The 11,471-nt window shown below is 40.2% G+C and overlaps 4 protein-coding genes across 7 annotated transcripts in view; 2 read left to right on the forward strand and 2 right to left on the reverse strand.

Moving 5' to 3' along the window:
- uox (urate oxidase) overlaps nucleotides 1-1,354 on the reverse strand; it is a 4,257-nt gene extending 2,903 nt beyond the window's left edge. Inside the window, exon 1 of one of the 2 annotated variants that reach the window (XM_086225544.1) lies at nucleotides 1,215-1,354. Coding sequence is in view for 1 of the 2 variants with exons in the window: in XM_086225543.1 (XP_086081669.1) it covers nucleotides 560-580 (21 nt within the window). In the remaining variant the exon portion in view is untranslated. Of the gene's footprint in view, nucleotides 1-559; nucleotides 718-1,214 lie in introns of those variants that run through there. The other variant, XM_086225543.1, reaches the window with a different exon arrangement.
- dnase2b (deoxyribonuclease II beta) overlaps nucleotides 1-6,252 on the forward strand; it is an 8,282-nt gene extending 2,030 nt beyond the window's left edge. The window contains exons 1-7 of one of the 3 annotated variants that reach the window (XM_086225540.1): nucleotides 1-2,012; nucleotides 2,317-2,435; nucleotides 2,592-2,766; nucleotides 3,461-3,539; nucleotides 4,072-4,233; nucleotides 4,977-5,174; nucleotides 5,643-6,252. The exon at nucleotides 1-2,012 is cut by the window's left edge and continues 2,030 nt beyond it. In XM_086225540.1, the coding sequence (XP_086081666.1) occupies nucleotides 2,335-2,435; nucleotides 2,592-2,766; nucleotides 3,461-3,539; nucleotides 4,072-4,233; nucleotides 4,977-5,174; nucleotides 5,643-5,977 (1,050 nt within the window). In that variant the 5' untranslated portion in view covers nucleotides 1-2,012; nucleotides 2,317-2,334 and the 3' untranslated portion in view covers nucleotides 5,978-6,252. Of the gene's footprint in view, nucleotides 2,013-2,048; nucleotides 2,436-2,591; nucleotides 2,767-3,460; nucleotides 3,540-4,071; nucleotides 4,234-4,976; nucleotides 5,175-5,642 lie in introns of those variants that run through there. The other 2 variants (XM_086225542.1, XM_086225539.1) reach the window with 2 other exon arrangements.
- A 144-nt stretch (nucleotides 6,253-6,396) lies between these two features.
- rpf1 (ribosome production factor 1 homolog) lies at nucleotides 6,397-9,868 on the forward strand. The gene is made up of 9 exons (XM_086225538.1): nucleotides 6,397-6,704; nucleotides 7,264-7,320; nucleotides 7,462-7,542; nucleotides 7,630-7,725; nucleotides 7,850-8,003; nucleotides 8,461-8,543; nucleotides 8,746-8,927; nucleotides 9,025-9,151; nucleotides 9,410-9,868. The coding sequence occupies exons 1-9, from the start codon at nucleotides 6,459-6,461 to the stop codon at nucleotides 9,449-9,451; spliced, it is 1,068 nt and encodes a 355-aa protein (XP_086081664.1). The 5' UTR covers nucleotides 6,397-6,458; the 3' UTR covers nucleotides 9,452-9,868.
- LOC147249763 (guanine nucleotide-binding protein G(I)/G(S)/G(O) subunit gamma-5) lies at nucleotides 9,851-11,118 on the reverse strand. Its single transcript, XM_086225546.1, has 3 exons — nucleotides 10,901-11,118; nucleotides 10,596-10,735; nucleotides 9,851-10,171 (listed from the first exon to the last, which is right to left on the reverse strand). Exons 1-2 carry the CDS (start codon nucleotides 10,979-10,981, stop codon nucleotides 10,610-10,612), a joined length of 207 nt encoding a protein of 68 aa, XP_086081672.1. The 5' UTR covers nucleotides 10,982-11,118; the 3' UTR covers nucleotides 9,851-10,171; nucleotides 10,596-10,609.
- Between the last annotated feature and the right edge of the window lie 353 nt (nucleotides 11,119-11,471).

Below are 11,471 nucleotides of genomic sequence, written 5' to 3' on the forward strand. Positions count from 1 at the left end.
GTGTCATCACAAAGTTGGACAGAATTATAATGCTGGGGGATTTTTAACGTTCACTATGATGTCATCTCTTGCAGGTTATCCGCTGTCGTGTCACAGACCTGAGCTGAAGCCGATCAGCCCGTGTATCAGGCTGACAGGCTGATCGTCTTATTCTGGTCTGCAGACTGTTGGAGGTGATTGGAGGATTGTTATGATAGGAGGAAGCTGATGCGCTAGACTTTGTACTTCTAAATGTTTTTCTTGTATTTAATCTATTGCATCTCTCTTTTCACTGTATTGTTTGCTGAAGTACAATTATTTTTCACATGAAGTCATCCCTGTGGCCTGTGGATACATCACTCATGTGTCTGTGTGAAAAGTGTCTATATGTGTTGATGTAAAAGGACTAGTTTACTTCAGGAGCATAATAGTCTGCTTTAAGCTAATGACTAAATCTGCATATGTTTGACAGTGACTGGCTGAGTTGACCTTATAAGTGTATGAACCTTTGCACTATTGTTAGCTTGTCAAAAAGTCTATGTTTTAGACAATGTTTTATATATATAACATGTTAAATTACCTGCTCTGAAGTCGCTGCCATTGTTTCCTGCTCTGATGAATATTGTTCTCGGTGCCTGTCAACGTCTCTAGCAGCAGACGTGTGTACCGGTGGAGCAGGAATTTGGGCGAGAGGGTGGATCTCCCAAAGCACTCAGGCTATTGGAGTTTAGAGCTGCTGAAAGTTGAACCCATTTTACCTGTGCAGTGTGTACATGTGTGCTTGTGTGTGTGTGCGCATGTGTGGGTTTGATTACACTTACAGACATGCAAATCACGTTTGTCTTGTTATATCCAGTCAGACACGCAAAAGTATGTTTTTGGTTGCAAACCTTGTTTTCTTATATTGTTTCAGCTTAAGTGTTTTGTTTTTTTTAGATTGCATAACCTTGACACCCTGAGCTTGCACTCTGCACTTGTGTGTATGTGTGCACATGTCTGAGCATGCATGTGTGTGTTTGGATACTTCAAAAATGTGAACGCTGCAAGTGTATTCAAAAAAACACAAGTGATAAGTAATTTCATCTGGTATCCTTTGTTCGCTTCCTCGGACCTCATCCTCATAATTCGTCCGTAAGGTTAAGAGCTGATCTGACTCCAGGCCATGAGCTGAGGCTGGGCGTGAACCTGTGGCGTTTGCCAGAAGTTCTTTTCTAATTTGTCGTTAGAATACTTACTGGTAATAAAGCTGACCCTTACGACACCAGCGATATCCTGATGCATAGCTGTGTTTAGACTGCGAGAAGGTCACATTGTGCCGGATGTCCCACTTAGGTGTTCAATGGTAGTGTCCGACATTACTAGTGTGACTGTTTACGGGTGGTTGGACTCAGATGTTCTGGGGAAGCTGACTCAACCTCATCTCCCAGCGAACCTTGTACCTCTTGGACGTTCAGTAGAGCGCCCAGTGTAAGCCATCTCTGAGTCTCCGGCATGTTTCTTGTGCCTCCGTCTCACAAAATTCCTCTAAAATAAGTGGCAGAGAAAGTGTGAATTTCATTTTTTGTCATTTTTTTATTCATATATTTCATTTATTTTACACCGATTCACTCTAAGTTATCTACCTATCAGGGAGAAAAACTGATCAGTGTTCATGATTGACAGCAAAAACACTTTAAAAAGGCCATAAATTGCAGGTAAAATATTTCAAGTTTGGAAGTTTTGAGTTTGTTAATAGAAAAAAACCCCATTTTTTTTTTCATCGTGCATTGGAGTTTCTTCCACTAAATCATTACGTCTACAGTTTTATGTGCCAATGTTAGTGAATGAGTGGATTTTGGGTCCGATGTTCTCCAGCAGGTAAACAGCTGCTACTGATTTACTATCTGGATTACGTCTTAGTCAATCTTTATCAGTTTCACTAAAAATGGTTGTGAGAGTTCAACAAAGAGGTGTCTTTTGTCTTTTTATTCTCTCCATTTGAGCGCTTCCCTGATTTGAACAGTTCTGTCTGAAGAATAGGAGGAACTGTCTGGGTAAGTAAAAACAGTAGTGTATTTATATAAGGGCACAATGGAAGGCCCATAGTACAATGATAAACAACAATAACAACGTATACGAAAGACTAAGAAAGGTTTAAAAAGACAGAATACAAATGAAAGGTACAGGATACGCTAAAGTAAACCCAAACTCTTTCAGTTTTCTACTGTCATGTGACCACCTCTTATAACTTCCTGTTTTGCCTTTGCAGTCAGCGGTACAGTGATTACTTTTACAGTACTGTTCCTCAATCATGAAGCGCTCAACCTGACAAAAAGATTGTAAATTTGTTCATTTCAGCTTTGGGAGACGTTCACGATGGCCTCTCACGCCGCTTCGTGTTGGCTGATGTTTTTGTGTTTCACAGTGTGTAGGAGTGATATTTCCTGTAGGAATGAAGCGGGTGAGCCTGTCGATTGGTGAGTTGATATGATACATGAAACTATTTCAATATGAGTGAACGGATTAACTCCTTATTGCCGACCCTGTTTCAACTGAATAAGGCATGTGATTGATATAAAACCTGTTGAAGGATTTTCCCCTATAAATGCTTAATATGTTTCTCTCTGCTGCAGGTTCATCATCTACAAGCTGCCCAGGTATAAGATTGATGAGGTGGGCAGTGGGGTGGACTACATGTACCTGGACCCCTCAGTGGAGAGCTGGCAGCTGAGTAAATTCATGATTAACACCAGTCAGGGGGCCATAGGGAACACGCTGAACCAGCTTTACCAGGGACAGGCTTACAAGGTCAGACTATGTTCTTCACTGGTTTTGGTGGTGGAAGAGATGCTCATTGCTCTTAACTTTTGAAGTTTATTAGTCTCCAGATGCTCTTCTGTTTTCTCGGAGAGGAGCAGCCACACTGGAATAAGTGATGGATTTACATTCACATTGGTCCCAGTATGTAAATATCATAGAAATATGTTTTATACAGGTACATCGACATCAGTAAATCCTGGCTATCAGCTGAGTCAGTTGTAGAAATATATCGGCATTTCAAATATCAGCTAATACTGCAATATTGTGCATCAGTTCTTAAAACAAGAACATTTTTTAAAGGGATAGTTCACCTAAAATGAGAATTCAGTCATAGTCTACTCACCATCATACCGACAGGTGAACTAGGTGAAGTTTTTTTTGTCCCCAAATCCCAGCTGGAATACCACAGCTAAAGGCGCTGCACTAATCTCCCAAACTGTGGAAGTAGATAGTGACCAACTCTTAAATGGACAATAAATGTTTAATGAAACCATCAAATTCCTCCATGCTGCTCGTCTGAAGTAATCAAAGTGTGCTGAAGCCTCAACACGCCACATTGTTGAGGAAAAAAAAACATCATCACTGCCATAATTTTAGCCTCAAAATTCCTTGTCACTGCTGTGAAGTTAGAGTGAAATACTGAAAAGTAAACTTCTTCATGTGGTCTGTGTGTTCTTTTCAGTCTAACAGCTCTGTGTATGCATTCTACAATGATGCACCGCCGGTCCTGGATTACATCAAAGAATACGGACACACTAAAGGTGAAAAAACTCATTTTGTCCTCAATAAAGCCGATTCTGATTCTGATTCTGATTCTGATTCTGATAGTTTTTGGATTATTTCATTGTTTTCTGTATGCTCACAGGGTCTACATGAAAAGTCTAATAATCCCAGATTGTTTGCGTCGTACAAAATAGTTCCACTAAAGGAATAACATATGTGAGAGATCTAAAACCTTCATGTTAATTAGGGATATTTATCATTATTTGAGGTCAGCTTAAGCCATGCTTCTGTGTGCATGATAATCGCTGACAAAGTACTGTGTAAGTGAAGATATCAGCAAATAGAAAAGATCGATATGGTTTCATTATGAGGGGGAAGAGTGGGCAAAGAGCAACTGTCCGATAACCGCTGTGTACTCGGGATCAGCGACTGCAGAGACATGACTTTGATACGTGCAGGTGCAGCTACAGGTTAACTCTGTGTGTGTGTGTGTGTGTGTGTGTGTGTGTGTGTGTGTGTGTGTGTGTGTGTGTGTGTGTGTGTGTGTGTGTGTGTGTGTGAATCCTACAGGGGTACTGTTCTTTGACCACTCTCAAGGTTTCTGGCTGTCACACAGTATACCACATTTTCCCTCATTCCCTGAGGTGGGCTATGTTTACCCCTCCTCTGGCAAAGTCAATGGTCAGACCGCCCTGTGTGTGTCCTACCATTATGAACAGTTCCTGCGTATAGGTGAGTCAAAATATTGAGGCCAAAAATATCCCTTACTTCCATTTGAAATTATTGTTGTTTTTTCTTAAAGGACAAAAAAAAAAAGTACACATCAAGTGGGTCTTATACACATGCATGATGCCAAATATGCATCAACCTGCCACGCGTATGTTCAATTATGTTAAAAAAATTACAATTTTATATCATATTCAAATTTTTATTCCACTTTTAATCGTCTCAGGAGAATTTTGAAATAGTTTTACAGTCACACTGCATGTAGCATTATTGAGAAATACTATTTTCAGCATTGCTTGTTAAGCTTTCAAAATGTCCGTTGCTTTGGAGTTCATGTTGCTTACTTACAATGGTTTTGTGTGAATCATCAATATCATGTTTTACCAGCAAATTAAGCATTTTAAAGATCTTTATCGGAGGAACGTGTGTTTATTTTGAGAAATCTGATCATTTGTTTGTCAAACGTGGCAAGAAAGATGAGAAAATTGTAGAATGTCTTCTGAGGACTACTAAATACATACATAGGTACCCAATAAAAATGAATATTAAAGTTGCAGTAAAGTTTTCATGTAGTTGTGTTTTCCCCCAACGTGGATGTGAACATAGAGGACTGGTTATACTCAGCTAATAATGTTAGCGTGTAAACATTTCAGATATACTGGTAATCTTTGTGATGCATTCTTCTCTCTCTCTCTCTCTCTCTCTCTCTCTCTCGCTCTCTCTCTCTCTCTCTCTCTCTCTCTCTCCAGTACACCAGATGGTCTACATCTTTCCACGTTTCTACAACTGCTCGGTGCCCTCTGCGTTCTTGGCTAAGCTGCCTCTGTTGGCCCAGTTATGTGAGGGCTCCAAGCCACCAGCAGCTGATGATAAAAAAGAGGAGCAGATTTTCTCCATCCAAAGGGAAATGTTCATTAGTTTTGTCAAGTCTGAACATTTTGTGGATGGTAGGTTCTCCCATTATTTGCTCCTGGTCATAAATATCTTAAATTACTTTCTTACATTAGGGTTTTTGTTTGTTTGTTTTTGTTTCTTGGACACACAACTACTGGCACTTTAAAATCTTTGATAGGGAGCCGTACACAACTATCTACACTGTCCTGTGTGCAGCCTCATTATCAGGTGCAGACACACTATCACCACAGAACAGTAACGTGCTTGAACACACCCACCCCTCCTTCAAAAGGACTCTCTAAACCAACATGCCAAAATGATTAACCTTGAACGTTACATGTTTGGTGTAAAATATAAAATATCCCTGAGGGGGTTTTTTTGTACTAAAGTTAATTGTATCATCTGTATAATCATGAACTTGTCATATGTTTTGGTTTTATGAGTTGTGAAGTGAAAATGCTACTTATTTATTTTCACCCAACGTTGCCTTTCATTTCTCATCCACATTCACCGTGGTTCAGATATCTATGCAGGCTGGGTGGCTCAGGCCCTGGATGCTGACCTGCTGGTGGAGAGCTGGCAGAAGCAATCCCATGCGCTGCCGTCCAACTGCTCGCTTCCAAAATACGTCATGAACGTCATGAGGATACATCTTCCTGGATCAGTCCCGTTCAAGTCCTACTACGACCACTCAAAGTGGTGTGTGTCACGGGCGTATAAGGACCAGATCACCTGCCTGGGGGACTTGAACAGGGTGAGAGCCCAAATGTGGCGTGGTGGGGGGCTGGTTTGCTCCTTCAACCCAGTGATATATAAGGCTTTCAGAGAGGTGGTAGACTGGTACATTGGCTGTTAAACCGGAGATGGGACGACTCTAAATGGATTGTTGTCATGAGGTTAAGTCTGCTTCATTTTGAGGTGCTTGGTGTGGAAGGAGACCCTGTCAGTGTTTTATAGCAACTGAGTGGGTCAAAGAATGAACAGGAAATTGTTAGCTTCGGCTGTCATAACATTTGTATATTTCTTCCTTTTCTTTTCTTCTTTTGTGTATTTGTGTGGATTGTTTATTTTGCATCAAATTCCATGTGATATGGAAATTAAAAATTTCACATTTCACACATTGCAAAACTGGGTCTCAGTTTGAAAATGTACTTAAATAATCTACCAATGCCTTAAGAAATGTGAATTATGGAGCGTCATCTCCTCCTGGCCACTAGGCGTCGCACCCTTTCTTCGTCTGACGAGTGAAGTGAGTAACTTCCCCCAACCCGGATGTGAACGCGTTAACAGGCAGCCTAACACGTGAAAACAGCCAAAACAGACACAGACACACGAACATGGATATTACTGAGGTTCCCGTAACTCAGGACGACAGCAAAGGAAAGAAAAAGAAGAATAAAAAGGGTAAGAAGAAGAAGAGTGTTGTTCGGCCTGAGGGCAGCAACATGGAAGAGAAAGAAGAGGAGAAGAAGAAAGAGGTCGTAGAAGGCACCGTCTTCCCCCCCACCTTCAGCGTTTCTGAAATCAAGAATAAACAGCGACGACACTTTATGTTTATGAAGCTAAAGCAGGAGAAAAGAAAGGTATTTTGTGGAGTATTTAAACGTTTTTGATATTTATTTGTTTGAACATTACGTTACAGACCAGTACTGCTAGGTAACGCTGCAGTCTGCCACATACAAAAACTGAAGTTTTTCAAGAACCTGCGCGATGTTGAGGTACATGAATATTTAAATCCTTTGCTAACTTTTGATTCTTTTACCTGACAATCAGTTAAAGGACACTAAAATATTACATAATACATTTCAGTGGTTTGGTGTACATTACACTCACAATTAGTTAAAACATAATTAATAATCCGCTATTGTTTTTATAATTATTTAACTCCATCAAAAATACTTTGAATAAATTTGGGTTGATACATAAATTAATAACTGAATTTTTTCACGCGGAAATTGTCGACTATTTCTTTTGTGATCGTTGGTCAAACAGATTTAGCAAGCAAGCAGGCTTCACTCAGCTCTGGTAGCACGTATTTGTAGTTTTTCTTCCATTCAACGTGAAGAAGACTTGTGAAGGTTAACTGACAATGAAAATATGATTTCAGGTTTCAGTCTCAAAACGTTTTTCTTTACGTGTCAGGAAAAGATGCAGCTGAAGAAAAAGAAGAAAAAAGAACGAGAAGCTTTAGGTGATAAGGTGAGTTTTACCCTCTGTCAGATAACAAAAGATGAATTTCTATTATTTAACCTCTTATAAGTGGGTTTTTTTTTTACATTTAAGTGTGCTAATGAAATTGATATGCACCATAAGCTATAATTCAATTCTTTCCAAATGAAGGCACCACCTAAAGAGGTCCCAAAGACGATAGAGAACCAGAGAGTTTACGACGAGACGACGGTTGACCCAGAAGATGAAGAGGTAGGCCACCTCTTCCTCTGACCTTCATCAGACCGTCTCAGTTCATATTTGGGATTCATTTGTGTGTGCTTTCCCTTCCTCTTGTAGGTTGCTTTTGACGAGGGAACAGATGAATTTTCTGCCTACTTCAACGGGCTCACCAACCCCAAAGTTCTCATCACAACATCGGACAGACCCAGAGGGGTGAGTGGCTGCTGCTGCCTCACTCGACTTTTGGCGCTGTGCATCACCTGGATGGTAAACGGAAGACCATTGGTACTTCATGTGAAACAATTCCTCATCAGTTGTTCTGTGTGTTTTCTATTAGAGGACAGTGCGGTTTTGTGAGCAACTGGCCACCGTGATCCCCAACGCCTACGTTTACTACAGAAGAGGTCTGGCCCTGAAGAGGATCATTCCCCAGTGTGTTGCCAGGAACTTCACATACCTCATGGTCATCAACGAGGACCGCAAAGTGCCCAGTATCCTCTCATGCATGTGTCCGAGGAGTGTAAGGATGATTGATGGTGTTCAGTAAGTTTTATATTTACCATTTCACATTAAAGCAGAATTGTACAGCATTTGTGTTGCTTAAACCAAGAGTTTGATCCAGCGTTAACGTGATAAAGAGAGCGGTGTCACTCCATGCCTGTGCACCAAACTCATCAGGCTTGTCGTGCTACTTTTAGGTACTAGGAGCTAGCTGGGAATTCCCAGCACAGGAAGTGTGAGGAAGCTAAGACGAGAAAAACAAGACCCTTGCCTACAGTGTGGGGTACTCCACTAAATCTCACACCAGAGCATTTGTTGAATTCACCACCACGACCACTGCTACTCAGCAAAACCACATGAATGCTGCTTGAAAATGAGTAAGAATTTAACCTCGAGAAAACCTCAGCGGGTTCTTTTTTTTCTGGCTTCCTTAACTACAAGTGTAAGATGGAATGGTTCTTTGTCACCTACCCGACGGGCCAACTGCACACTTCAAGGTCAGCAGTGTTAGACTACGCAAGGAAATGAAGGTAAGAAGAGCTTTATCCTGACGAATGATGGTCGTTTTTTTTTTGTGATTTTGGTGGAAATTTGAAATGCTGTAATAATGAAGGTAACTTTCGAAGTCTGAGTTTACAAACGATTTAGTCCACAAATAGTCAGCACAGTTTCATCGCCTTGGTGTTTTTAATCAGTTTTTCCTCACATCACGTTGTCGTTTTCTCTACGTAGAGACGAGGAAAGGATCCATCCGAACACTCTCCAGAGGTGATCCTGAACAACTTCACCACGCGTCTGGGCCACAGCATCGGCCGCCACTTTGCCGCGCTTTTCCCACAACAACCCCAGTTTGTGGGACGACAGGTGGCCACCTTCCACAACCAGAGAGATTTCATCTTTTTCCGATTTCACAGGTGAACTTTTCAATATTGTCCCATTGCCACTCATTTGTTTAGAAAATCAGTCTTCAGTTTCCCTAAAAAAAAAAAAAATTATTTGCATTTCCAAAAGGTATATCTTCAAGAATGAGAAGAAAGTCGGTATTCAGGAGCTCGGGCCTCGTTTTACTCTGAAACTCCGCTCTCTACAGAAAGGCACCTTTGACTCAAAATTTGGAGAGTATGAGTGGGTCCTGAAGGTGAGTCTCTCTCTGCACCAAAATGGTTTTTTGATGCCAGTCACTATTTACAATATATATATATATATATATATATATATATATATATATATATATATATATATAGTACTTTTCAAAATAAAGTTAAAGTTCCTTATGAAATTTAATGGGTTGACCAATGTACCTGAACAACATGGGATTATTTGGAATACAAAATGTCTAAATGCTGCAGGCTTTTCTTGTTAATTTTTGAAAAAAAAAATACACTTGTGTTTCCAGCGTCATGAGATGGATGCCTGCAGACGGAAGTTCCAGCTTTGAAAGCAAAACAAGAATGTCTTTTTTTTTTTTTTCTTTCAATGGACAATACAACGGCTGTTTGTGTCTGCATGGATGGACTTCCATCAGAGACGGTTCAACTTGTACAGTTAGATATTCAGTCGACAACTGGATTTTACTCACATCTGCAGCTTTCACCCAGGGCACATCAGAGAATCCTGAATTGACCAATCAGCTGGTGCTTTTTGTGTTTCTCAATGAACCAGTTCACTTTTATCAGACAACGGCTAAGTGGTTCAAACTGTTTCTACGGTGCAGTTAGTTTTGTGTACAACAGGACTTTTCTCCAAAAATAATTATGAAAAACATATTCAAAATGTCTCAAAAGTTCCAAAAATATGCATAGCTATTTTAAATAATAAAAAAAAAACTGCAAGGAAAAAATGTGGAAATAACATTTATTCTGTAAATTGGGATTGGAAAAAAAAGGACAATTCAAAAAGGCACATGTGTGATATGGTTAATTACTTCAATGCAAGTAAGTTAAGACATTTATTGTGCTTCATAAGCACCTGGAAATGTTTTGTTATTAAATTTTACAAAGGTGTAAAAAAAAAAAAAAAAAAAAAAAAAGCTAAACAACATCAACCAAAAACTTAAGTTAGTTGCTTTTCTCCAAATTCCCTAACACTCCTGAGGCGATTCCAGTCCAAGGTGCAGGTCCTGCAGCCCAGATCCATGAGGCACCAGATTGATGAAAACCTGCAGAGTTCAAAATATTGACAGTACTTCAATAATATTAAAAGTACTTAAAACATGCTTCACATCAGCTATGTACACTTGATGTAATGTTTCAGGTTAAATTATGTCAAAATGTAGATTCAAAAGAAGAGAGGGGTTCGTAATGTGCGCTGCAGTCATTAGACGCAGTGGAAGTACTGTTATATCTTGTCACAATTCAATATTTTAATGAAGACGTGAAACTACTGTTGGGTAGGAGTGTTAACTGTAGCAGCCATAACGAGTTCGAACGAGCTGGAATGGGAATCAGTTCAGTCTTGAGGTTTTTGATCATTTTACGTTAACAGGTACGGATCATTGAGTATCCGCACAGCACAACTTCGGAACGATGAGTATCGTAATGAACGTAATCACAACCGTTATTGTGATCGTGGTGGGGACTCACCGAGACCGGTGCTGCTATAGGAAGGAGCAGACTTTCTGCGGTCTGAACGGGTTGTTGCTGGACGACATGCCGGTGAGCAGAGGGTCGTGCTGGGCGTTCTGAAGGCAAAACTGCTGCAGGTCCGCTGCGGCCTGGGACACCTGAGAACACACGGGGATAATAGTTACGCATGTTGATAAATTACTATGTATTTCCAACACAGAGACGAACGGCTGAGTGGAAACATTGCTACTGTGGAGACGAGGAGTAAAACAGCCGAAAACAACTCACGCCCTGAAATTGAACCGCGATGAGATCATTTTTACCTTGACTCTGTTGATACCAGCTTCGAGGCGAAGCTGCTGGACAGTTTTCTTCATCGCTACAATGTTAGATGAGCTCGACATTGTTTTGTTTTTTATCGATTTAAATACCCCTTAATCACGAGAATGAAACTTTATAAACTTGTGGCTGCTAGCTGCTAGCTAACTACTTCTCCCTCTACAGTTTCCGGTTAGATAAAAGGCGTGTTCGCTGACGGTGCCTTCAAGGGATGTTGGAAAATTGTCACACAAATTCAACAGCTTTTAAACTTATTTTCCAGCGTAAAAAAAGAGGACATAAAAAGTTTGGGTAAACGTAAAGAAGCTGTTCTCAGGTTTAGTTTTTAGATTCACACAAAATTTAGAGCTGTGAAGGAGAAATGCAAAGCTTTGACTTTTTTGTGCTTTTGTTATTAACTAAGCGTCAATAATTAGCACATTTGTTTAGTTGTCGTTATGATATGTACCTGTGCTGGCCAAAACGTCACATTACGACATTGTTCTGCGTCAAACGTGAATAAAAAGACAAAGGGAAAAATAAAAACAAGAGGTATAGTTTTCCGAGGTGAACGTG

The sequence above is a fragment of the Aulostomus chinensis genome, chromosome 14 (assembly GCF_037954235.1).
Source record: "Aulostomus chinensis isolate RoL2024-O1b breed Wild chromosome 14, RoL_Achi_v1.0, whole genome shotgun sequence".
In the NCBI taxonomy this organism is placed as follows: domain Eukaryota; kingdom Metazoa; phylum Chordata; class Actinopteri; order Syngnathiformes; family Aulostomidae; genus Aulostomus; species Aulostomus chinensis.

Excerpts from the sequence above, each read along its gene's own strand:
- rpf1 (XM_086225538.1), top strand. The coding sequence starts at position 6,459 with ATGGATATTACTGAGGTTCCCGTAACTCAGGACGACAGCAAAGGAAAG. Across the intron at positions 6,705-7,263 it reads TAAAGCAGGAGAAAAGAAAG|GAAAAGATGCAGCTGAAGAA; the intron begins GTATTTTGTGGA and ends TTTACGTGTCAG. Across the intron at positions 9,152-9,409 it reads AGTATGAGTGGGTCCTGAAG|CGTCATGAGATGGATGCCTG; the intron begins GTGAGTCTCTCT and ends TTGTGTTTCCAG.
- LOC147249763 (XM_086225546.1), bottom strand. The coding sequence starts at position 10,981 with ATGTCGAGCTCATCTAACATTGTAGCGATGAAGAAAACTGTCCAGCAG. Across the intron at positions 10,736-10,900 it reads CTGGTATCAACAGAGTCAAG|GTGTCCCAGGCCGCAGCGGA; the intron begins GTAAAAATGATC and ends GTGTGTTCTCAG.